This window comes from Babylonia areolata, chromosome 13 (assembly GCF_041734735.1).
Source record: "Babylonia areolata isolate BAREFJ2019XMU chromosome 13, ASM4173473v1, whole genome shotgun sequence".
Lineage (NCBI taxonomy): Eukaryota > Metazoa > Mollusca > Gastropoda > Neogastropoda > Buccinidae > Babylonia > Babylonia areolata.
Genome location: NC_134888.1, coordinates 37,833,651 through 37,858,223, shown reverse-complemented (window position 1 = coordinate 37,858,223; position 24,573 = coordinate 37,833,651). Strand labels below are relative to the sequence as shown.

The window sequence follows — 24,573 nt, the reverse complement described above, 5'->3', positions numbered from 1 at the left end:
AAACCATCACCCTCACATTAACACAGAGCCAGAACCATCACCCTCACATTAACACAGAGCCAAAACGATCACCCTCACCCTAACACAGAGCCAAAACCATCACCCTCACATTAACACAGAGCCAGAACCATCACCCTCACATTAACACAGAGCCAAAACCATCACCCTCACATTAACACAGAGCCAAAACCATCACCCTCACCCTAACACAGAGCCAAAACCATCACCCTCACATTAACACAGAGCCAAAACCATCACCCTCACCCTAACACAGTCAAAACCATCACCCTCATATTAACACAGAGCCAAAACCATCACCCTCACATTAACACAGAGCCAGAACCATCACCCTCACATTAACACAGAGCCAGAACCATCACCCTCACATTACCACAGAGCCAAAACCATCACCCTCACATTAACACAGAGTCAAAACCATCACCTTCACCCTAACACAGTCAAAACCATCACCCTCATATTAACACAGAGCCAAAACCAACACCTTCACATTACCACAGAGCCAAAACCATCACCCTCATATTACCACAGAGCCAAAACCATCACCTTCATATTAACACAGAGCCAAAACCATCATCCTCACCCTAGCACAGAGCCAAAACCATCACCCTCACATTAACACAGAGCCAGAACCATCACCCTCACATTAACACAGAGCCAGAACCATCACCCTTACATTAACACAGAGCCAGAACCATCACCCTCACATTAACACAGAGCCAGAACCATCACCCTCACATTAACACAGAGCCAGAACCATCACCCTCACCCTAACACACAGTCAAAACCATCACCCTCACATTAACACAGAGCCAAAACCATCACCCTCACATTAACACAGAGCCAAAACCATCACCCTCACATTAACACAGAGCCAGAACCATCACCCTCACCCTAACACACAGTCAAAACCATCACCCTCACATTAACACAGAGCCAAAACCATCACCCTCACATTAACACAGAGCCAGAACCATCACCCTCACCCTAACACACAGTCAAAACCATCACCCTCACATTAACACAGAGCCAAAACCATCACCCTCACATTAACACAGAGCCAAAACCATCACCCTCACACTAACACAGAGCAAAAACCATCACCCTCACCTTAACACAGAGCCAAAACCATCACCCTCACATTAACACAGAGCCAGGACCATCACCCTCACCATAACACAGAGCCAAAACCATCACCCTCACATTAACACAGAGCCAAAACCATCACCCTCACATTAACACAGAGCCAAAACCATCACCCTCACATTAACACAGAGCCAAAACCATCACCCTCACATTAACACAGAGCCAAAACCATCACCCTCACATTACCACAGAGCCAAAACCATCACCCTCACATTAACACAGAGCCAGAACCATCACCCTCACATTAACACAGAGCCAGAACCATCACCCTCACATTAACACAGAGCCAGAACCATCACCCTCACATTAACACAGAGCCAGAACCATCACCCTTACATTAACACAGAGCCAGGACCATCACCCTCACCCTACAGCAGACCCCAAACACTCACTCTAACCCAAACGCAATATGAGGGGTGGGGTGAGGTGGGGCAGGACGGGATGGGAGGAGGTTGAAGGGAGGACAGGATTCTGAGAGAGGGCGGGGATGGAGTGTGGGGGTGTGGGGGTGGGGGTTATGGCAATGGCTGGGTGAAAGAGAAATTTGTTGTGAAAAAAAAAGAAAGAAAGAAAAAAAAAGAGTAATACAAATTCCAAAATACAAGGACAGGAGCCCAGGCAACAAGGACGGAAGGACAGTGTGAAGGGACATGGGTGTGGCGCGTGTATGTGCGTGTGCATGTGTGTATGTGTGTGTGTGGGGGGGAGAGAGTGTGGGAGAGGGTGTGTTGGGGGGGCGGGGGGGCGGGGGGCCGGTGTGGGGTCTCACGACAAAGGGAGACGAGTTAACGAGGCAGAGACTGTCACACAAACACAGGGTGATGGATGGACAGTGACAACCTCTGGATGCCTTCCGTCCCGCTCACACACACACACACACACACACACACACACACACACACACACTCACACACTCACACACACACACACACTCACACTCACACACACACACGCACGCACACACACACACACACACACACACACACACACACACACACACACACACACACACATACGTACGTACACACACACACACACACACACACACACATACGTACGTACGTACACACACACACACACACACACACACACACACATACGTACGTACGTATACACACACACACACACACACACACACACACACACACACACGTACGTACGTACGTACACACACACACATACGTACGTACGTACACACACACACACACACACACACACACACACACACACACACACACACACACACACACACACACACACACACGTACGTACGTACACACACACACACACACACATACGTACACACACACACACTCACACACACACACACACACACACACACACACACTCACACTCACACACACACACACACACACACACACACACACACACACACACACACATCAGCTCTTCCCCCTCCCTGCTCCCTGATCTGTGCCTCTATGGCCAGCACAAGACATGTTATACAGACACAGCTCAAGAAGGACACGGTTCAGAGACACGGTACGATAATGACAGCACGATCAGGACATGGAATGACAAGAGAGGCAAGGCCTTCAAGACTCGCTTGTGGCAAATTAAATCCCCTAGCATTAATTACAGAGTAATTTCCCTATTTTCACTATCTGCACCAAAACGTTTGCACAATAAATAAAACTTCCATGCTTAGCAAAAGAAGTTCCTGTTTGAACAAAAAATGATAGTAATGACTGCTCTTGTTGTTGTGTCGGAATATCAGATCAAAGTACCAAGTTTAGAGAAATGCAGTTTGCATATAATTAGGCTTCATTTTTTTTGTGTGCCCATCCTAGAGGTGCAATATTGTTTTAAACAAGATGACTGGAAAGAACTGAATTTTTCCTATTTTTATGCCTAATTTGGTGTCAACTGACAAAGTATTTGCAGAGAAAATGTCAATGTTAAAGTTTACCACGGACACACAGACACACGGACACACACAGACAACCAACCGAACACCGGGTTGAAACATAGACTCACTTTGTTTACACAAGTGAGTCAAAAAGGATATGATAAAGAATGATGGCCTAGAGGTAACGCGTCCGCCTAGGAAACGAGAGAATCTGAGCGCGTTGGTTCGAATCACGGTTCAGCCGCCGATATTTTCTCCCCCTCCACTAGACCTTGAGTGGTGGTCTGGACGCTAGTCATTCGGATGAGACGATAAACCGAGGTCCCGTGTGCAGCATGTGAGGGGGTTGGAGTGGGGACATTGGTTTACAGTCTCACCCGAAAGACTAGCCCCTCGGCCACATAGGGTGGAGATTTTTCCGATCTTCCAGGTCAACATAATGTGCAGACCTGCTTGTGCCTGAACCTGCTTCGGTGTATACGCACGCAGAAGATGAAATACGCACATTTAAGATCCTGTAATCCATGTCAGTGTTCGGTGGGTTTTGGAAACAAGAATATACCCAGCATGCACACCCCCGAAAACGGAGTGTGGCTGCCTACCTGGAGGGGTAAATAAAGAAAAAGGGCATACACGTAAATTATTACATGCCTGTCTTGAGTGTATATGTGTGCGTGCCTGAAATTTGATTGAATGACACAGGAATGATGAGTGTCCAATGGCAGCCGTCAGTCGGCTCTACCCAGGTGGGCAGACAGCCTGTTGTGCAAATGACCCCGTGTTTGTAAAGCGCTTAGAGCTTGTCTCCGACCGAGGACAGGCGCTATATAAGTATTTACATCATTCATCATTCATTCATTCATTCACTACTCAAAGTCTAGTGGAGGGGGTACTTAAAAATCTCGGTCCTTCCGTATATTGAACTGGAGCCCACGGATGCTAGCTTCCGAATCGGGTGCATTACCATTAGGCCACTGGTTCTCTGTAGTGCAGAGGTGATTAATGAAGAACACGAACATGGCGCAATGTTTCTTCACGGTTAGCACACGAGAGCTCAGTCAGGCCACATGAGAGCCCCCCCCCCCCCCCCCCCCCCCCCCCCTCACACACACACACTTCCACGACACGTGACTTCTAATGACGTCAAAGCCGGTTGAGGCACGGGGCTGTTTATGGACCGGGCAACAAGCAGTCCAGGACAGACAGGAAGACAGACCACCTCGAGCTTCGGATGGTAACGACCCCCCTCACATTGTGCAAGTGTTGCCAGTGCAACTGGAATACGTAAGTTACAAGTGTCTGTAATCAGTTGGGTCAGTGTTAGCCGCTGTGGCAGAACCCGCCGGTTTGGCGTTGGACTTGTGATCCAGTGTTGAGCGGTGATCATGGTTCAAGGCCCTATTTCGTCGGCATGGTGTTGTGTCCTTAGGAAAGTCACTTCACTCCGATTTCCCTCACTCCACCCAGGTGTGTGAATGGATACCCGACTTCGGTTCTGGAAAGTTATTAACCCTTCCACCGCCAGTCAATTTAGAGTGCAAAATTCCTTTGTGTTATAAAGACAGAAAACATGGTGTCTAAGAATAGCTGGGGATTCTTTCTGTGATGTGTAGAAAATATGGCCTGTCCTATCCTACCACCGAACTAAAAGAGCAGTAGGTTCATGGATAAGAGATCAATGATCTGTTCACCCTTCAATGACATGGGTCCTCTACCTAGCTGCTGCATAAATGCGAGTCTGGCAGTGAAAGGGTTAATAAAAACAGCTGAAGGATAGGATTGGGTTCTGCTTTCCTGTGCCGAGCTCACAGTGATGTAAGGTAAAGTCCTGTTTTAGCATCCTATATTCAGGAACCTATTTTACCGTCAATTTCTGCACATGTGATGCGAATTCACTGCCACAATGGCATTTATTGCAAAGGCTTTGGGACTTTTAACCCCTTTTTAAGTTCAGATCAGTCACAGAACACATCGCGAATGGCTTCCATTGACAGAATGGACATCTGCACTGGATTATAAAAAACAACAAAAAATAAAACCAAGTGAGAGGAAAGGTCGAATCATGTCGGAAAGAACAGAAATGAAAACACACAGCGAAAGAGAGGAGACACGGCGAAGGAGGCGGGGGGTGGGGGGGGGGGGATGGGGGGAGGAGGGAGGGAGAGAGGGAAGTGGGGGTCTCACAGGAGGTTTGTGGCGTGTGGGGATGATTAATGTAACACACGAGAGCGGATGACAGGGACGTCAGTGCTGAGAATGAAGAAGGAACACACGGTGGACTCGTGGCCAGAACGTCGAAGGGGAGGAACATGCTTTGAGACACAACACACAGAGACGTGCAGTGCTGCTGTCTGTTCAGCTTTCTTATTCGTGAGGGCGGCGGGTTTGTGAATAATCTTCACTGTCGGTTTGTGTGTGTGTGTGTGTGTGTGTGTGTGTGTGTGTGTGTGTGTGTGTGTGTGTGTGTGTGTGTGTGTGTGTGTGTGTGTGTGTGTGTGTGCGCGCGCGCGTGTGTGTGTCTATCTGTCTGTGAATTTGTTTGTTTTTCTCTCAGTATTACTGAACTTTTTTTTTTCCTGTTTTGGGAACTTACAACCGTTATCGCTGTAAGGTGCTGGCATTAGTACACTGTTAAACAAGCGACTAGGAGGGATGTTAACCATAATGAATAATACTTGGAGGAATTGTGTGTTCATTTATGAGTGTACTGTGTGAAGTCATTTGCACAAGTGTACATACATCAACGACTGGGCGGTGAGTAAAACATCACATAAAAATAGACACACCAGTTGTAGGTTAGTTCTTGTTGAATTTTGTTGCGTGTTTTTTGTCTGTTTGTTTTTTGTTTGATGCAGCAGGTTTGCAATAATCCATTAAATGTATTCCGATATATTTCGACAATTCAGTTTCAGTTTCAGTTTCTCAAGGAGGCGTCACTGCTTTCGGACAAATCCATACACACTACACCACATCTGCTGGCTAGATGCCTGACAGCAGTATAGCCCAAGCGTGTCAAGCCTTGGATGCATGCAAATATTAGTGTACAAGTTACCTTTTTTTGTCCACCCCGTGTCTTTCACTTTATGTCTATCTGTCTGTCTCTTTGTCTGTCTCTGTCTCTGCCCTCTCTCTCTCTCTCTCTCTCTCTCTCTCTCTCTCTGTGTGTGTCTCTGTCTCGTTCTGCATTGTGCGTGACGTATAAGTTTCAAGTGTCCATGCTGGCTGAAACGAAGTTAGAAGAATGGATCGTACACAGTGATTTTGTTTTACAGTATTCTACCACCATTGATGTAGATTTGCAGTACCCCCACCGATGTTGCTATTGTCCTTCTACAATACTATGGCATCATCATCGTTGTTCTGCAGTTCTCAGCTGAATTCGTCATTGCTTTAAGTATCATGTCGTTATCATCGATGTATGTTATACGTTATTACCATCACCGTTATTCTAAAGACTCTAGCATCACATTTGTTGTAATCGATGTTTGTTATATGTTATTACCACCACCGTTATTCTAAAGACTCTAGCATCACATTTGTTGAAAAGAACTTTGCCTTTGCGTGTTTTACTGCACAGTTTCTTGTTGTTTTGCAGATTTTGCCATCATCAGCGTTGTTTTTAGTTATTCTGCTGGTGTGACATTTGTTCTATAGTGATTTTTGTCTTGACCATCGTTGTCTACGCTGCTGGTCAGGCATCTGCTTGGCAGATGTGGTGTAGCGTATATGGCTTTGTCCGAAGGCAGTGACGCCTCCTTGAGTTACTGATACTGGTACGGTACTGTCTACATTAATCTGTTATCATTTTTGTGATCTACCGACATGAATAGAGGGTTTCATTCATCGAAGAAGAATTAATTACGTCAGATTATCTGAAGAACACACCCAGTAGAATCCGCTCTGCAATGAAAACAATGTTAATTATCGAGGACTTGGAAACCGTGTAGATTAATTAACCATGGGAGACCCAGAAGACAGCAGCCACGTGGCTGTTTACAATACTGTGCAGAATCTCTTCCAACTAATCTCTTTTTTGACTTTGCTGCCTGGAACAAAGTGACAACTGTTCTAGTTAAGGTGAAGTGAGGGAAGTATGAATGCTGTTTGATTAATGCCCCGTTACACATATAGATGGTTGTAGACATCTAGTTAACCCTTTCACTGCCAACCTCGCGTTTATGCAGCAGATAGGCAGAAGACTCAGGTGCCAGAATAATCAATTCATATGATTGTGGGCCCTCAACAATGAAGAAGAAGACTCAAGTCACTGGAAGGTGACCGGATCATTGGTCTGTTGTCCATGAACCTACTGCTCTTTATGTTCTGTGGTAGGATAGGCCATATTTTCTACACATCACAGGAGGAATCCCCAGCCATGCTTTCTGTGTTTGTAGCACAAAGGAATTTAAAGTCAAAACCATCATCATCATCATCATGGACTGTGTTGTTGACACACTTTTGTGTATATAATGCTTCTTTGACTCACAGGTTAAAATGATATGCTTAGCTAAAACATCACTACAATAAATGCAGCTAGTTCAGGTGAAATCTCCTTCAAGTTTTTGTTTGTTGTTGTTGTTGTTGTTGTTGTTTTTTGAATGATTTAGCAGACCGGCACTGGCTTAGACACAAGCAGTTTTCCTGAAACAAATTATTGCTACAAAAAAGTTTGTTTTTTCTGTGCCAGCAGATTTCCTAACCCGAAGACTGCCTGATGTGACGAAAGAAAAGCCCACACCGGCAATCTTTTAGAAGCAAGTGACTCCACGCTGACAACAACGTGCATCGCATGAACTGTGTATTTGTGAAGCGAAAGCGCACACTGCAGAAGAACAACCAAGAGCCTGAACACAGCGTAAAGTGTACACGTGCACAATACAAAACAGCACCCGGAAAATTGCCGAAAGAGAAAAAACACGAAGAAGACCAACAGACACCCGGTGTCAGCAAAACACTAGATACTAGAGACGGTGGGGGAGTTGTGTGTGTGTGTGTGTGAGGATGGCCGGAGGGGTGACACCCTCGTTCATGGCAGATCAAGCCGAGGACGGGAACAGCACACACTCCGCTATTCCCTCCTGGATACGGCTGTTGGATCCCCCGCAGCCCCCTCACCACGTCTCCACGCAGTCCCTGCACTGCCCACCGCGCAAGGTGATTGTTGGGGGTGGTCGTGGTTACTAAAAACTCGTGGTGATGATGTTGCTTTTAAATGTAGTAGTAACAGGTACTCCTCAGTTATGATGGTGAATGTGCTCTGGTGGTGGTGGTGATCGTGGTGGTGGTGGTGGTGATCGTGGTGGTGGTGGTGGTGGTGATAGCGTTATGGTGGTAATTCTCTTTGTGGTGGTGGTGGTGGTAGTGTTGTGGTAATTCTCGTGGTGGTGGTGGTGGTGGTGGCGGTGGTGGTATGGTGGTAATTCTCTTTGTGGTGGTGGTGGTGGTGGTGATAGTGTTATGGTGGTAATTCTCTTTGTGGTGGTGGTGGTGATCGTGGTGGTGGTGGTGGTGGTGATAGTGTTATGGTGGTAATTCTCTTTGTGGTGGTGGTGGTGGTGGTGGTGGTGTGAATGGCGGTGGTCCAGCAGAACTTAATTCTATAAGAAGCCGTATTAAATGTAATTACGATGTTCTCAAAATTCTAATTTAACAACACATGCTACTACTACTACTGCTACTACTACTTAACCGTGACCCACTAGTGCAGACTCCAGCAGGGGTCTGACATTCCTGTCCTGTGCAAACTACTACCCGCCTATGCGGAGAAAACGAAAGTAGCTACGGCCGATAACTTCCCGGAAGTAGGTAACCTCCCCTTTGCCACCCTGACTAGCGCCCTCTTTTTCCGGCTAAATAATATCAAATGTGTACCACTTCTTGTGTCGATCTCTATACCGCAAATTGATCCTACTGCCATCATTCGGACTGTCACAGTGGATTCTCACTAGTGGTCCGGCAGAACATAGTATTGCTGAATTTTTAAGTATTGATTTAAAAATCAATATTGTTTTCAGATCATTATTGTTTTTCTCATGTGCACCACGCATGAGGCTCTGTGGCTGTGTGTCTGTGTATGTGTCTGTGTATCTGTGTGTCTGTGTGCTTTTAAATGGTATCTGGTTTTATATACGTATGTCATGGTTTCGCTGATTTCTGTGCACGTCCAGTAGTAAAAGAAACATCGGACTTTGTTCATTATATCTGAACTTTGTGCGGTAATCACTAAAACAGAAGTGATTTCATGATTTCTTGTGATACTTCCACAAAAATTGTAACCGAAAGCTGGACGTGAAAAAGATATTTTAAAAATAATAATGCTGATTTTGTTGTTGTTGTTGTTGTTTTATGGTGGTGGTGGTGGGGGTGGGGAGGTTATACTAGTGCTACCTTTCCACTTCTAACCAACCACCAAACAAAACTGACCAAACGCTGTCCATCGTCTCGTTGTCGTCTTCTTCCGCCCACAGAACCAGCAAGATGACACCTCCTCCCAAGCTGACGTCAGCGAAAACGCCGGTCCGTGGTACATGTCCCCCTTCTTCGAAAAACCCGTCATCGGCTACTACAACCGACCCACCCGCTCCAACCTCTCCCTGGCGGCTCCCCCTCGCTGGGCTGCGACGGACCGGCCGCGGAGTGGGGCCGGGGTGGGGTAGGGGGGAGGGAGTGGGTGATGAAGGAGGAGGGGCTGGTGACGGAGAGACCGAGGCATCTCTCCTCCCAAGGTGGGGAGCAAGGGCTGTACAGCGAGCTGTACGCGTCGTGGCAACCCGACAGCCACAAGGAGCGACGGAAGACGCCGGACACATCCCTCCCTCGTCCTCCTCCCTCCTCCTTCTCCTTCCTCCAACAACACGGAGGAGGAGGAGGAGCGTCCCCGGACCTCCCACGTTACCATGACAACCGAGGGTTCTCACCGGCCTGCGGGGACGGGGGTGGGTCTCTGACCGGCACCTCACGGGACAGGCCCGAGGTGCTGAAGCCGGAGGAGTACCTGAGCGGGCTGCAGACGGAGACCTACTCCCTGCAGCAGTCCCCGCCGCCCGGCCGCTGCGGCCCCTGCACGCGCCTGGTGACGTCAGCTCTGGTGCTGATGGCTCTGGCCATCGTGGGGCTGGCCACGGCGCTCACCGTGTCCGTGCTGACCCAGACAGGTGAGTGACCTCTTCTTTTTAGAGTGCTGACCCAAACAGCGTGAGTGACCTCTTTCTCAGAGTGCTGGACCCAGACAGGTGAGTAACCTTTTTTCTCAGAATGCTGACCCAGACAGGTGGGTGACCTCTTTTCTGAGAGTGCTGACCCAGACAGGTGAGTGACCTCTTTTCTGAGAGTGCTGACCCAGACAGGTGAGTGACCTCTTTGTCTGAAGACGGTGGGTGACCCCATGACCAAGGTGGGTGACCTCTTTTTCTAGGTGCTGACCCAGACAGGTGGGTGACCTCTTTTTCTCATAGTGCTGACCCAGACAGATGGTGACCTCTTTTCATGCTGACCCAGACAGGTGTGACCTTTTCTCATAGCTACCCAGACATGGTGAACTGACCATGTTTCTTATCATGAACTGACCCAGACAGGTGAGTGACCATTTTTCTCATAGCGCTGACCCAGACAGGTGAATGACCTCTTTATCATGAACTGACCCAGACAGGTGAATGACCTCTTTTCTCATAGTGCTGACCCAGACAGGTGAGTGACCATTTTTCTCATAGTGCTGACCCAAACAGGTGAGTGACCTCTTTTCTCATAGTGCTGACCCAGACAGGTGAGTGACCTCTTTTCTCATAGTGCTGACCCAAACAGGTGAGTGACCTCTTTTCTCATAGTGCTGACCCAGAGGTTAGTGACCTCTTTCTCGGGATTCTTCGTGTCGGTCTTGACCCAGAGAGATGAGCTATGCCTTATTCATGTTCGTTTTGACCATCTTGGCCCAGACATGTGAGTGTCTTCTGATTCATCAAATGCAGGAGATACCCCACTATAATGGCTGGTCTGAGTCACTAAATATAGGACGTTATCTACTAAATGTGTGGAGTGATGGCCTAGAGGTAACGCGTCCGCCTTGGAAGCGAGAAAATCTGAGCGCGCTGGTTCGAATCACGGCTCAGCCGCCGATATTTTCTCCCCCTCCACTAGACCTTGAGTGGTGGTCTGGACGCTAGTCATTCGGATGAGACGATAAACCGAGGTCCCGTGTGCAGCATGCACTTAGCGCACGTAAAAGAACCCACGGCAACAAAAGGGTTGCTCCTGGCAAAATTCTGTTGAAAAATCCACTTCGATAGGAAAAACTAACAAAACTTCACGCAGGAAAAAATACAAAAATAAATAAATAAATAGATAAATAAATAAATAAGTGGTGCTGTAGTGTAGCGACGCGCTCTCCCTGGGGAGAGCAGCCCAAATTTCACACAGAGAAATCCGTTGTGATAAAAAGAAATACAAATACAAATAATGGATGGCCTTATTCAACAAATACAGGACATCACCTACTGTAGTGCCTGGTTTGATTCACCAAAATTTTTAATATAGGACGTTGCCTACCATAGTCGTTGGACTGGTTCACCTAATACTGGGCGTCACCTACTATAGTGGCTCCTCAAAGGGCAAGTCATTACCTGTTATAGCACCTGGTTTGACTCACCCACCCGTAGGGCATTACCTAACTCAAGTCCACATGAAAATCAGGCTGAGTGATGACCCCAGTCTGCAATGGAGACTGACGAGCAGAACGTCCACAACCACGTGCCTTTGCCGGCACCCAACATCTTCACGTGATCTTTCCACAGGCATCACAGACGGACAGACCTGGACACTGAGATACCACATGAACAGGATATCATGAGGCATGGAACCAGATTATTTTTTTCTCTCAGAGGTTGAACAATGATTCTTCAATGATATCGATCAGTAATCATTCTGAAAAATTGAATTGATCTGATTTTTCGTTGATATCGATCAGTAATTAATTAAAGGGGCAGGTGGCGTCAACCTGGCCTTAGACATGCAGATGCTACAACCGAGCGGACTGCAGGTATTCGGAAACTACGATTATTTCCAGTGATACTGCCTCCTTTCGCCGATCGATGTAATTATGTTGGTTGTCAACAGCACCTCTCTAGCTTTCTTGATTCAACAAACAACAGCGGTGCTACTATCGTTAGTTTTTGTTTCTGCTCCCGCAGCTGTTGCTGCTGCTGCTGCTGCCAAAAATGATAACAATGATAACGATCATATTCACACATATACACCCCCTTCACCCCACCCCCAACACACACACACACACACACACACACACACACACACACACACACACATGTTTTTCCCTCTGTATTTTTCTTTTTGTCAGATGGCGCGGGAAGCGAGCCGGCACAAAGAGGCTATCGTAAGTAATCTATAATTCTGACCTGTGTCCGTCCTTTCGTCTGTCTGTCTGTCTGTCTCTCTCTCTCTCTCTCTCTCTCTCTCTTTAAGAAATCATAGTACTATTGATCATATATTCAGACTCACTTGTTTAGTTCAAAGACAATTATTATACCATAAAAAGTTTATTATGTTGTTTTTATTGACTCTAGGAAGGCATTCGATTTGGTGAGTAGATAAAAACTCTGGAGCATATTAAGAAAACACGGCGTAAATGGGAAAATGTACAGAGCCATACAAAGCATGTACAGAGCAGTGAAAGCTAAAGTCCGATCGGGTAGTGATGTGACAGTCTTTTCTATGTCCAAGAGGACTAAAACAAGGCGAACTATGCAGTCCGGTTTTATTTTCTCTGCTTGGCAGATGTGGTGTAGCGTATATGGATTTGTCCGAACGCAGTGACGCCTCCTTGAGCTACTGAAACTGAAACTTTCTCTTCTTATTAATGAACTCACAGATGAAATCACAAAACATGCCAGACATGGACTTCGGTTGATACCTGATATTCTTGAAATTCTGATTCTGTTGTTTGCAGATGATGTCATTTTTGCTTCTGACACTGTTTGTGGTTTACAAAACCAGCTAAACGTTTCGCATAATGTATCTGTCAGATTGGGACCAGAGGTGAACCTTGAAAAATCAAATGTGATTATCTTTAGAAACGGTGGTCATGTTGCTGCATGTGAACGGTGGTACTATGGAGAAAATCAGATAGAAATGACAAACTTGTACAGGTATCTTGGTGTCTATCTCTCTTCTCGCTTGTCCTTTTCCCACGCCTTGAAAGATATCGCTGATCGTGCAAAAAACAAAACAAAACAACAACAACAAAAAAGGCGTGGTGTGTATCTTCAGGTTACTCTGGTCTCTAGGAGAAAGACCCCTCACTGTATTTTTCAAACTGTTTGATGCACAGATCCAGCCTATGTTTAGTTATGGTGCGGAAGTTTGGGATATTGATAACGATCTCACAGTCATAGAAAGGGTGTATCTGTTTGCATTGAAAAGATTTTTGAATGTCACCACCTAAACGCCAAATCTTTTAATTCATGGCGAGACAGGACGCTACCCACTATATGTAAATATGTACACGAAGTGTTTGAAATACCGGTTACATTTTGTCATTATGCCTACCCATCGTTTGCCATTTAAAGCATATAAAATGTTTTTATACTTACATGAAAAAGCGGAAAACGTGGGCCTCCTCCATTTTTTATACATTGTATCACTATGGTTTAGCGCACGTAAAAGAACCCACGGCAACAAAAGGGTTGTTCCTGGCAAAATTCTGTAGAAAAATCCACTTCGATAGGAAAAACAAATAAAACTGTATGCAGGAAAAAATACAAAAAAATGGGTAGCGCTGTAGTGTAGCGACGCGCTTTCCCTGGGGAGAGCAGCCCGAATTTCACACAGAGAAATCTGTTGTGATAAAAAGAAATACAAACACAAATGAAGTCGTCAAGACTCAAGACTCTCCCCTCTCTCTTTCTCAGTCCAATCTCCCCTTTGCCCTCCAGTATGCCCGTGTTAGATTACAAACTATCCAGCAAACACATCAGACAGAAAAGACTATCGGTGAATAAAAAAACAAAAACAAAACAAAAACAACAAAAAAACAAACGCCTAAACTTGTGGTGATTAGAATAGCTGGTCCATTTTTACATGCATAAAATGATTTTAGAGAGGAAAATGGAAATTATCAATAGCTACAAATATTCAAGTTTTATCCTACAGAGCGCTCTCTCTCTCTCTCTCTCTCTCTCTCTCTCTCTCTCTCTCACACACACACACACACGCACACACACACACACACACACACACACACACACACACACACACACACACACACACATTTGCTAGTTCATTGTTGCATAATGTTTTATATGCTAGGTTATTGCTGTATGATGTAAAAGTATGCAGTGTGGTTTCATGCGCACCTTATTCATCTTGTCAGTTATGTTCTCCACAATATGCATACCTTACATATATGCATATCTTACCTGTCCTTCCCACCCCCCCCCCACCCCCCTCCTCTCTCCATCCCTCCCTGGCCCTCTCTGTGTGTGTATGTCTGTGCGTCTGTGTTTGAGTCAATATGTGTGTGTATGTGTGTATTTGGGTGTCTGTGTTTGTGTCTGTAATATATATATAGAGACATATAGACATGTGTGTGTGTGTGTGTGTGTGTGTGTGTGTGTGTGTGTGTGTGTGTGTGTGTGTCACTGTCTGTGCTTCTGTGTTTGAGTCTATATGTGTGTGTACAAGTGTATTTGGGTGTCTTTGTTTGTGTGAATATATATATATATATATATATATATATATATATGTGTGTGTGTGTGTGTGTGTGTGTGTGTGTGTCTTTTTCTATCTGTGTGTATGTGTGTGCGTGCGCGTGTGTATGTGTGCAGCGGTGGTGCGGGCTTCCATGACCCTGAAAATCCTCAACAAGAACTTCTCCTCTGAAATGGCCCGCCCTGGCTCCGACCTTTTCACCAGTGTGGCGGTCCCCTATAGCACAGAGGTATGTCCTGTCCTGAATGTGGAGCGAGGACGCGGTCAGCGGTTAGCGATTGCGTGCGTGTGTGTGTGTGTGTGTGTGTGTGTTTCTTTGTTGTTGTCGCGTGCAGATTTCACAATAGGGCGAAGTCTGCGTCCTTAGGAATTTTCTTTAACATTTCCATACGAACGGCAAAAGAGACGACGTTAACAGCGTTTCACCCCAATTACCATCATCAAAATATTGCAAGCGGAAGGCTCTTATACTGAAGACGTGAATGATGACAAAGAATACCACAATTGTGACGACGGAAGCTAAAGGTTGGGTCATTCAGACACCCACTGGACATCCGAGGGGTCTGTGTAGAGAAGAGAGGACTGGCCGTACTGAGTGAGTTAATGCAGAGGATACAGTTGGTGAAATAGGAATTGGTGGATTGCGAGATAGGGTGTGTTGCGCCGGGATACAATGGATAATATGGGTAAAGCGTGAAGCAGATTCAGAGGATAAAATGGGAAAAGTCTGAAGAGTTAACGCGTCCGCCTAGGAAGCAAGAGAATCTGAGCGTGCTGGTTCGAATCACGGCTCAGTTCTCGATATTTTCTCCCCCTCCACTAGACCTTGAGTGGTGGTCTGGACGCTAGTCATTCGGATGAGACGATAAACCGAGGTCACTTAGCGCACGTAAAAAAACCCACGGCAACAAAAGGGTTGTTCTTGGCAAAATTCTGTAGAAAAATCCACTTCGATAGGGAAAACAAATAAAACTGCACGCAGGAAAAAAAATACAAAAAAATGGGTGGCGTTGTACTGTAGCGACGCGCTCTCCCTGGGGAGAGCAGCCCGAATTTCACACAGAGAAATCTGTTGTGATAAAAAGAAATACAAATGCAAATACACACGGGACCTCGGTTTATCGTGTCCTCCAAATGGCTATATGCTCGTTTCGAACTTGGGAGAGACGGGCGCAATAGCCGAGTGGTTAAAGCGTTGGACTGTCAATCTGAGGGTCCCGGGTTCGAATCACGGTGACGGCGCCTGGTGGGTAAAGGGTGGAGATTTTTACGATCTCCCAGGTCAACATATGTGCAGACCTGCTAGTGCCTGAACCCCCTTCGTGTGTATATGCAAGCAGAAGATCAAATACGCACGTTAAAGATCCTGTAATCCATGTCAGCGTTCGGTGGGTTATGGAAACAAGAACATACCCAGCATGCACACCCCCGAAAACGGAGTATGGCTGCCTACATGGCGGGGTAAAAACGGTCATACACGTAAAAGCCCACTCGTGTGCATGCGAGTGAACGCAGAAGAAGAAGAAGAACTTGGGAGAAAAGGCAAGAGCGGGATTGGGACACGGGACCTCGCGGACTATGTATTGGCGGATGAGTGTCTTAACCATTCTGCCACCTCACGAAACAATGGACGGTTCATCTGTCCCCCAGCTGGATCAGCTGTTCCTGACATCGTCACTGGCCAACGTGTATCGGGGAAACAAAGTGATCGCTTTGGGGTAAGTGTCTGTCTGTCTGTTTGTCTGTCTGTCTATCTGTTTATCTATCTGTCTGTTCGTCCGTCTTTCGTCTGTCTGTCTGTCCGTCCGTTTGTCTGCTTGTCTGTCTATATAGCTGTCTATTCGTCTGCCTGCCTGCCAGCCTATCTGTCTGTCTGTCTGTCCACCCATCCGTCTGTCAGTCCGTTTGTTTGCCTGTCCGCCTGCCTGCCTATCTGTCTATCTATCTAGACACCCACTGGACATCCGAGGGGTCTGTGTAGAGGAGAAGAGAGGACTGGCTGTACTGAGTGAGTTAAAGGATAGACATAACAGTATGAACTGAAGTATCTGTCCATCTATCACATTTATACTTGTTCCTCGTTCTCTCTACCTGCCAGTCTCTCACTTTTATACATCAATTTTTTTCTTCATATTTTTTCCTTTGCCCTCAGGGCTGGCTGAAGACAAGCATGGATATTTATTCCGGGTTGTCCATTAAACAAAATCGCTCTCGTTTTCGATCTCGTTCTGTCTGTCTGTCTGTCTGTCTGTCTGTTTTGTTGTCTGTCTGTTTGCAGGTCTGTCTGTTTCGTGTCTGTCTGTCTGTGTCTTGCTGTCTGTTTGTTTGTCTCCCTCTCCGCTCTCCGTCCCCATTCTGAATCTCTGTTTCTGTCTGTGTGTTTGTCTCTGTGTGTTTGTCTCTGTTTCCTTCTTTTTGTTTGTCTCTGTGTGTTTGTCTCTATGTGTTTGTCTCTGTGTGTTTGTCTCTGTTTCCTTCTGTGTGTTTGTCTCTATGTGTTTGTCTCTGTTACCTTCTGTGTGTTTGTCTCTGTGTGTTTGTCTCTGTTTCCTTCTGTGTGTTTCTGTCTGTGTGTTTGTCTCTGTTTCCTTCTGTGTGTTTGTCTCTGTTTCCTTCTGTGTGTTTGTCTCTGTGTGTTTGTGTGTTTGTCTCTGTTTCCTTCTGTGTGTTTGTCTCTATGTGTTTGTCTCTGTTTCCTTCTGTGTGTTTGTCTCTATGTGTTTGTCTCTGTTTCCTTCTGTGTGTTTGTCTCTGTGTGTTTGTCTCTGTTTCCTTCTGTGTGTTTGTCTCTGTTTCCTTCTGTGTGTTTGTCTCTGTGTGTTTGTCTCTGTTTCTGTCTGTGTGTTTGTCTCTGTTTCCTTCTGTGTGTTTGTCTCTGTGTGTTTGTCTCTATGTGTTTGTCTCTGTTTCTGTCTGTGTGTTTGTCTCTGTTTCCGTCTGTGTGTTTGTCTCTGTTTCCTTCTGTGTGTTTGTCTCTGTTTCCTTCTGTGTGTTTGTCTCTGTTTCCTTCTGTGTGTTTGTCTCTATGTGTTTGTCTCTGTTTCCTTCTGTGTGTTTGTCTCTGTTTCCTTCTGTGTGTTTGTCTCTGTTTCCTTCTGTGTGTTTGTCTCTGTTTCTGTCTGTGTGTTTGTCTCTGTTTCCTTCTGTGTGTTTGTCTCTGTGTGTTTGTCTCTGTTTCCTTCTGTGTGTTTGTCTCTGTGTGTTTGTCTCTGTTTCTGTCTGTGTGTTTGTCTCTGTGTGTTTGTCTCTGTTTCTGTCTGTGTGTTTGTCTCTGTTTCCTTCTGTGTGTTTGTCTCTATGTGTTTGTCTCTGTTTCCTTCTGTGTGTTTGTCTCTGTGTGTTTGTCTCTGTTTCCTTCTGTGTGTTTGTCTCTATGTGTTTGTCTCTGTTTCTGTCTGTGTGTTTGTCTCTGTTTCTGTCTGTGTGTTTGTCTCTGTTTCCTTCTGTGTGTTTGTCTCTATGTGTTTGTCTCTGTTTCCTTCTGTGTGTTTCTGTCTATGTGTTTGTCTCTGTTAAAAATAAAACATCCCCCAATCTGTGTGTGTGTGTGTGTGTGTGTGTGTGTGTGTGTGTGTGTGTGTGTGTGTGTGTGTGTTCTGATGTTTGTTTCCATATTTATAATTAAAATGACAACTGTTGTTTATCTGTTCACATTCACCTTCATGAGAGGTCTAGGCCTATAATGAATAAACCATCTCAGTCTGTCTGTCTGTCTGTCTGTCTGTCTCTCTCTCTCGTTCTGTGTATCTCTCTCTCTCTCTCTCTCTCTCTCTCTCTCTCTCTCTCTCTCTCTCTCTCTCTCGCTCGCTTGCTCTCCCTTCTTCTTCTTCTTCCCCACTCCTCTCTCTCTCTCTCTGATTCGATCATGAACGTTTTGCTAATCCTTTTCAACTGTCATTTCAAAAACAACGGAATTTATCCTGACAAACTAACCCCAACCCATCATTCTTCCTCTCTGTCAGAAAGGTCGCATCGATAACCCGAGTAACTATCGAGTTATTCCTGTCTGTGATGTAACAAGCAAGATTTACAGTATCACCGTTTGTGGAGATAGGTGTGTGGATGGATGGAGGTTTCCTGACTGATGGATAAAGATTGATTGATTGATTGATGTGAATTCTTCTACAGCACCTCAGTAGCATCAATCAGAGACCATGGCCCTAGGTGCTTTACAAACACAATGTCATTTGCACAACTGTCTGTCTGTTCGTCTTCCTGTCTGTAGACAGACAGATTACAATCGAAATCGAAATCGAAACATTTTTTTACTGAGGAAAAGGAATAGGCACTTATCGGCCTGTTTTCATCCTAACCTCGTAAAAAAAAAGTATAAAATAGTTTAGGCCGACATGGAGCTGCCTTTAGGCGTTCATCATTGTTTTTCTCTCTTTCACACACACACACACACACACACACACACACACACACACACACACACACGCGCGCGCGCGCGCGCACGCACGCACGCACGCACGCACGCACGCACGCACGCAGGTATTAGGCTGAATCTTACTGCGAATTTTTTTGCCATGGACATCCCTCTTGTTGCCATGGGTTCTTTAGCTCGCACTGAATTTATACATACTACAAATGTAGCGTCCTTGCGTCTGAAAGTCTTGTGGATGGGAAGAAATTGCTCAGATTCTTTCACGTCCTTGGCGGACGCATTACCATTATAATAATAATGATAATGGTATTTATATAGCGCTGAATCTTGTGCAGAGACAAATCAAAGCGCTTTCACACCAGTCATTCACACGCATGTATAACTCGAAAACTGAAGAAACAGGAGACAACGAAGAGGCAAGGAAGGGAGGCTATTTTGGGAAGAGGAAGGTTTTAAGGCCAGACTTGAAAGAGCTGAGTGCGGAGACCTGACGAAGGGAAAGAGGAAGTTCATTCCAATTGCAAGGTCCAGAGACGGAGAAAGAACGGCGGCCAACAGTCGAGTGTTTGAATCTGGGTATGCGTAAACAGAGTGGATCCGAAGCCGATCGTAGAGAGCGAGATAGAGTGTAGAGGTGAAGGCAGCCACAGTGATAGGAAGGGGCAGATTTGTGAATATATTTATAACATAGAGTGCTGATCTTGTACTTCATTCTGTGTGAGACAGGGAGCCAGTGGAGATGTTGCAAAAGAGGAGTGATGTGCTCAGATCTTTTCTTTCTGAGGACGAGTCGGGCAGCAGAGTTTTGTATGCGCAGAAGGGACTGAATGGATGAAGCAGGCAAACCAGACAATAGGTCCAGACAGACAACCAAAATACAAAGTAAAGACAGAGACATAGGATCAGGGTGAGAGTGAGGGGGGAGGGGGGATAATCCTTGTCACCCCATCGTCGTTCTTCTCGTCTTGCAGGCCTGGCAGCATCAGTGCCCGCACAGAGTTGCTGTTCTTGGACACGGGTATGGTGACGAAAGGGGAAATGGTGCAGGACGTCATCAGAACGGCGGAGCGCGCCAGCCAATGGAACGAGAGCGACGCGCGCGCCATGGGGCAGTTCGTGGTGTGTTCCGACTGTGTCACTGTCAGTCTCAACTTCACCCACCTCCCTCGTCTCCCTCCCCGCCCCGTGCTGCTTCCGATTGGTCAGTGTGTGTGTGTGTGTGTGTGTGTGTGTGTCTGTGTCTGTGTGTGTGTCTGTGTGTGTGTGTGCGCGCGCGTGCGTGTCTACTTGTCACTTGATATATTAACCTCTCCTTTTATATACAGTGCTTGAAGCGTTTAATACTTCACTTTTTTTGTTTGTTTGTTTGTTTGATAAATCATCAGTATATTCTGCCATAAGAAAAATATTCAGTGATGAGGAAAAACACATTCAGAAACTGTATCTTCATTCTGTTCATGTGACAAAAAACTAAAGTTTATAAAAACCTTTTGGGTGGTAGTTGAATCCTCTTCGTTTTGACACGACGTTTCGGACCATAGGCCCGTTGTCAAGTGATGAGAAGAGGACAGTGTGAATAGGAAAGCCTATGTGAGGAAAGGGTGATGACATCTCACTACTTTCTGTTTTGATGGGCCATGCACACTAAACACTTGCTGATCACCATTCAGTGCCATACGTACTCACTCACACACACACACACACACACACACACACACACACACACACACACACACACACACACACACACAAAATTGCATACACTGTTCATGTGTTTTCTAAAAATAATAATATTAATAAAATAATGCATATGTCGATGTGTTTGTGCGCACACGTTCCCCTTTCCTTCTTCATATTCATACTACAATGCTCGGTGGATTAAGTTCCGTTATGTATTTTTGTAAACCAGTTAAATTTATAAAATTTTGTTTTGTTGCCCTTCTCGCCCCTTCACCCCCCCCCCCCCCCCCCCCCCGGCCTCCCGCCGCCTCTCTCTCTCTCTCTTTCTCTTCTCTTCTCACCCACCCCTTCTCCCCTTCTCTCTCTCTCTCTCTCTGTGCTTGCCCAGACAAGTAGGTCAAGGTGACCTGAATTATGTGTGAAGGTTCAGAAGACAGTGACACCGCCAACAGCACGTCCACGCCGACACCCGTCACCCAGACCCACCAGACGGATGGGGCCGAACAGAGCACCACTCAGTCCACCCCTAGTACGTCCACCCTTTGAGTTTGAGATCCCTGTTCTTCCTGTGAGCGTGTCTGGTGGATCACCCTCCACTCCCGTTTTCCTCTTTTGTGTGTTGTGTCAGTTGTGAAAAAGAAAAATTAACGTGGCCTTCACACCTTACACGTTGGTTCTCCTCATTGCGTGTTTTGATCATTGTTCTTATGTTTTTCGAAGATTCCTGTTTGTTGGATTGTGGGCATATCGATCGAATAGTCTGTTTTCTGTGATCGTGGACGCAGTGAATGGTCTGTTTTCTGTGAACGTGGACGCATTGTGTGAACGTGGTCGCATTGAGTGGTCTGTTTTCTGTGAACGTGGACGCAGTGAATGGTCTGTTTTCTGTGAACGTGGACGCATTGTGTGAATGTGGACGCATTGAATGGTCTGTTTTCCCTGAACGTGGACGCATTGTGTGAACGTGGACGCATTCAGTGGTCTGTTTTCCCTGAACGTGGACGCAGTGAATGGTCTGTTTTCTGTGAACGTGGACGCATTGATTGGGTTTTCGGTGAACGTGGACGCATTGAATGGTCTGTTTTCGGTGAATGTGGACGCAGTGAATGGTCTGTTTTCGGTGAACGTGGACACATTGAATGGTCTGTTTTCCCTGAACGTGGACACATTGAATGGTCTGTTTTCTGTGAACGTGGACACATTGAATGGTCTGTTTTCTGTGAACGTGGGCGCATTGAATGGTCTGTTTTCCCTGAACGTGGACGCATTGAGTGGTCTGTTTTCTGTGAACGTGGACGCATTGTGTGAATGTGGACGCATTGAATGGTCTGTTTTCCCTGAACGTGGACGCATTGAGTGGTCTGTTTTCTGTGAACGTGGACGCATTGTGTGAACGTGGACGCATTCAGTGGTCTGTTTTCTGTGAACGTGGACGCAGTGAATGGTGCTTTTTTCTGTGAACGTGGACACATTGAATGGTCTGTTTTCCCTTTGAATGGTCTGTTTTCTGTGAACGTGGACACATTGAATGGTCTGTTTTCTGTGAACGTGGGCGCATTGAGTGGTCTGTTTTCTGTGAACGTGGGCGCATTGAGTGGTCTGTTTTCTGTGAACGTGGACGCATTGAGTGGTCTGTTTTCTGTGAACGTGGACGCATTGAATGGTCTGTTTCCTGTATAGGTGTGCGGGTTTTCCTGTTTATTTCCAGTAGGCGCTCCCTTTCTGTGTACAGATCTCATGAAGTGCTCTTTCTCTGTGTGAGGATCTCACTGAAAGTTCTGTCAATGAGTGAGATCTCACTAAACGTTCTACTTGTGTGCACTGACTGTCCCATTTCTGTGTAGCCTTGTGGGTTGCTAGAATTGCAGCTTTTTATCATTGCCTATCATTGCTGTATTTCTTTGTTGGTAGCTTTGTAGCCTTTCCTTGTGGATGTCATGGCAGCATTTTCTTGTGGATGTCAATGAATCTTTTGTGGATTCCTTGTAGAATTTCCTTGTGGATTCCTTGTAGAATTTCATTGTAGACGTAATTGCAGTCTTACCTTGTGGGTATATTGTAGCATTTCCATGTGGATATATTGTAGCATTTCCATGTGGACATAATGTAGCATTTCCTTGTGGACATATTGTAGTATTTCCGCGTGGACATATTTTAGCATTTCCTTGTGGAAATCATGTAGCATTTCCGTGTGGACATGTTCTAGCATTTCCTTATGGACATGTAGGAAAATGACAAATTGTAGCATTTCCTTATGGACATGTAGGAAAATGACAAATTGTAGCATTTCCTTATGGACATGTAGGAAAATGACAAATTGTAGCATTTCCTTATGGACATGTAGGAAAATGACAAATTGTAGCATTTCCTTATGGACATACTTGTAGCATTTCTTTGTGGACACATTCTAGCATTTCTTTGTGGATATGTTGTACCTTTCCTCGTGGATATCATTGTGTCCTTTGCTTATGGCTTTCATTGTAGCCGTTCCTTTTGACTACACTGTGCCTTCCTTTGTGACTCATTTTAGCTTTTCCTTCAGAATGCAATTTTAGCTGTTCCTTGTACGTATCATTTCAGCCTTTCGTTGTGGTTGTTATTCAGCCTTCCTTGTGGATGTCGTTTCTGCCTTCCTTGTGGATGTCATTTCAGCCTTCATTGTGGATCTTATTCAGCCTTCCTTGTGGATGTCGTTTCTGCCTTCCTTGTGGATGTCATTTCAGCCTTCCTTGTGGATGTCGTTTCTGCCTTCCTTGTGGATGTCATTTCAGCCTTCCTTGTGGATCTTATTCAGCCTTCCTTGTGGATGTCGTTTCTGCCTTCCTTGTGGATGTCATTTCAGCCTTCCTTGTGGATCTTATTCAGCTTTCCTTGTCGTTTCTGCCTTCCTTGTGGATGTCATTTCAGCCTTCCTTATGGATGTCATTTCAGCCTCCCTTGTGGATGTCAGTTTAGCCTTAAGTAGAGGACATATTGTATCATTTCCTTTTGCATGTATTGTAGCATTTCCTTGTGAAAATATTCAAGCCTTTCTTAGTAGATGAAATTGTCGTATTTCTTTGTGGATGTCGTGATAGCATTTACTTCTGGGTGCCTTCCTTCGTGGGCCTTGTATTAGCTTTTCCTCAGCCATTTCTCTATGCTTGGTGTGTTGAGCATTTCCTTAGAACGTGACGTAAGCCGTGTTTGACCATAACTGGCCTGTTTGTTGTTGTTGTTTTTCGAAAATCGTCATTTCTTTGTTATTGCTAAATCTTCCTCATAGCATGGTTGCTTCTTTGTAATGATGTTTAACTGGTCTTGCACAAAAGTGGTTGGTTGTTAGTTTCAGTGATGCTGCATGATGCTTTTATTTTCATTCTTTGCTTTCTTTCAGTTTTAGTATACTTTCACTGTAGTTCTGTTTTATGTTTGCTGGTCATGTACCGTGACGTATTGGATTTGTACTTCACACTCGGGTGTTCTGCTTTTCAATAAAGAGTTGGGCTTCCGAACACACTGAAAACAGTTTGTCGTTCTTGGTTTGGCTGGTGTTCTCTGGTGTGAAACTGGGACGGGCGTTTTGTTGTGAACCCGGTCTTTTCGAGCGTGAAACTGACAGTTTTCTCTTGTGTGGATTCGGACAGTGTTCACGTGTGTGAGACCTGTCATACCTGAGTGAATCTGATCATCCTGGGGTGTTGTTGAATTGACAGAAACATCTGAGGAGCTCCTTGATTCTGAGGTGTGTAGGTTCTCTTCCAAAGGAAACCTGATA

At 45.6% G+C, this 24,573-nt stretch overlaps 2 protein-coding genes across 4 annotated transcripts in view; both read left to right on the top strand.

Annotated features, from left to right (window-relative positions):
- The first annotated feature begins 4,212 nt into the window (after nucleotides 1-4,212).
- On the top strand, nucleotides 4,213-9,690 carry LOC143288931 (uncharacterized). Of its 3 annotated transcripts, none has more exons than XM_076597610.1 (3): nucleotides 4,213-4,318; nucleotides 7,725-8,188; nucleotides 9,502-9,690. In XM_076597610.1, exons 2-3 carry the CDS (start codon nucleotides 8,036-8,038, stop codon nucleotides 9,688-9,690), a joined length of 342 nt encoding a protein of 113 aa, XP_076453725.1. In that variant the 5' UTR covers nucleotides 4,213-4,318; nucleotides 7,725-8,035. The 3 variants fall into 3 exon arrangements, with proteins under 3 accessions (XP_076453725.1, XP_076453726.1, XP_076453724.1); XM_076597611.1 differs by lacking the exon at nucleotides 4,213-4,318 and adding an exon at nucleotides 4,389-4,501; XM_076597609.1 differs by lacking the exon at nucleotides 4,213-4,318 and adding an exon at nucleotides 5,299-5,417.
- Nucleotides 9,691-9,707: 17 nt separating this feature from the next.
- The window catches only part of LOC143288929 (uncharacterized), a 32,718-nt gene continuing 17,852 nt past the window's right edge, over nucleotides 9,708-24,573 (top strand). Inside the window, exons 1-6 of the mRNA XM_076597608.1 lie at nucleotides 9,708-10,188; nucleotides 12,381-12,416; nucleotides 14,866-14,978; nucleotides 16,400-16,467; nucleotides 20,108-20,337; nucleotides 21,241-21,345. Coding sequence (XP_076453723.1) covers nucleotides 9,708-10,188; nucleotides 12,381-12,416; nucleotides 14,866-14,978; nucleotides 16,400-16,467; nucleotides 20,108-20,337; nucleotides 21,241-21,345 — 1,033 coding nt within the window. The remainder of the gene's footprint in view (nucleotides 10,189-12,380; nucleotides 12,417-14,865; nucleotides 14,979-16,399; nucleotides 16,468-20,107; nucleotides 20,338-21,240; nucleotides 21,346-24,573) is intronic.

Bases quoted from the DNA above. Each gene is read 5' to 3' on its own strand.
- LOC143288931 (XM_076597610.1), top strand. From the start codon at position 8,036: ATGGCCGGAGGGGTGACACCCTCGTTCATGGCAGATCAAGCCGAGGAC. The intron at 8,189-9,501 runs GTGATTGTTGGG...TTCCGCCCACAG, and splicing joins TGCACTGCCCACCGCGCAAG to AACCAGCAAGATGACACCTC.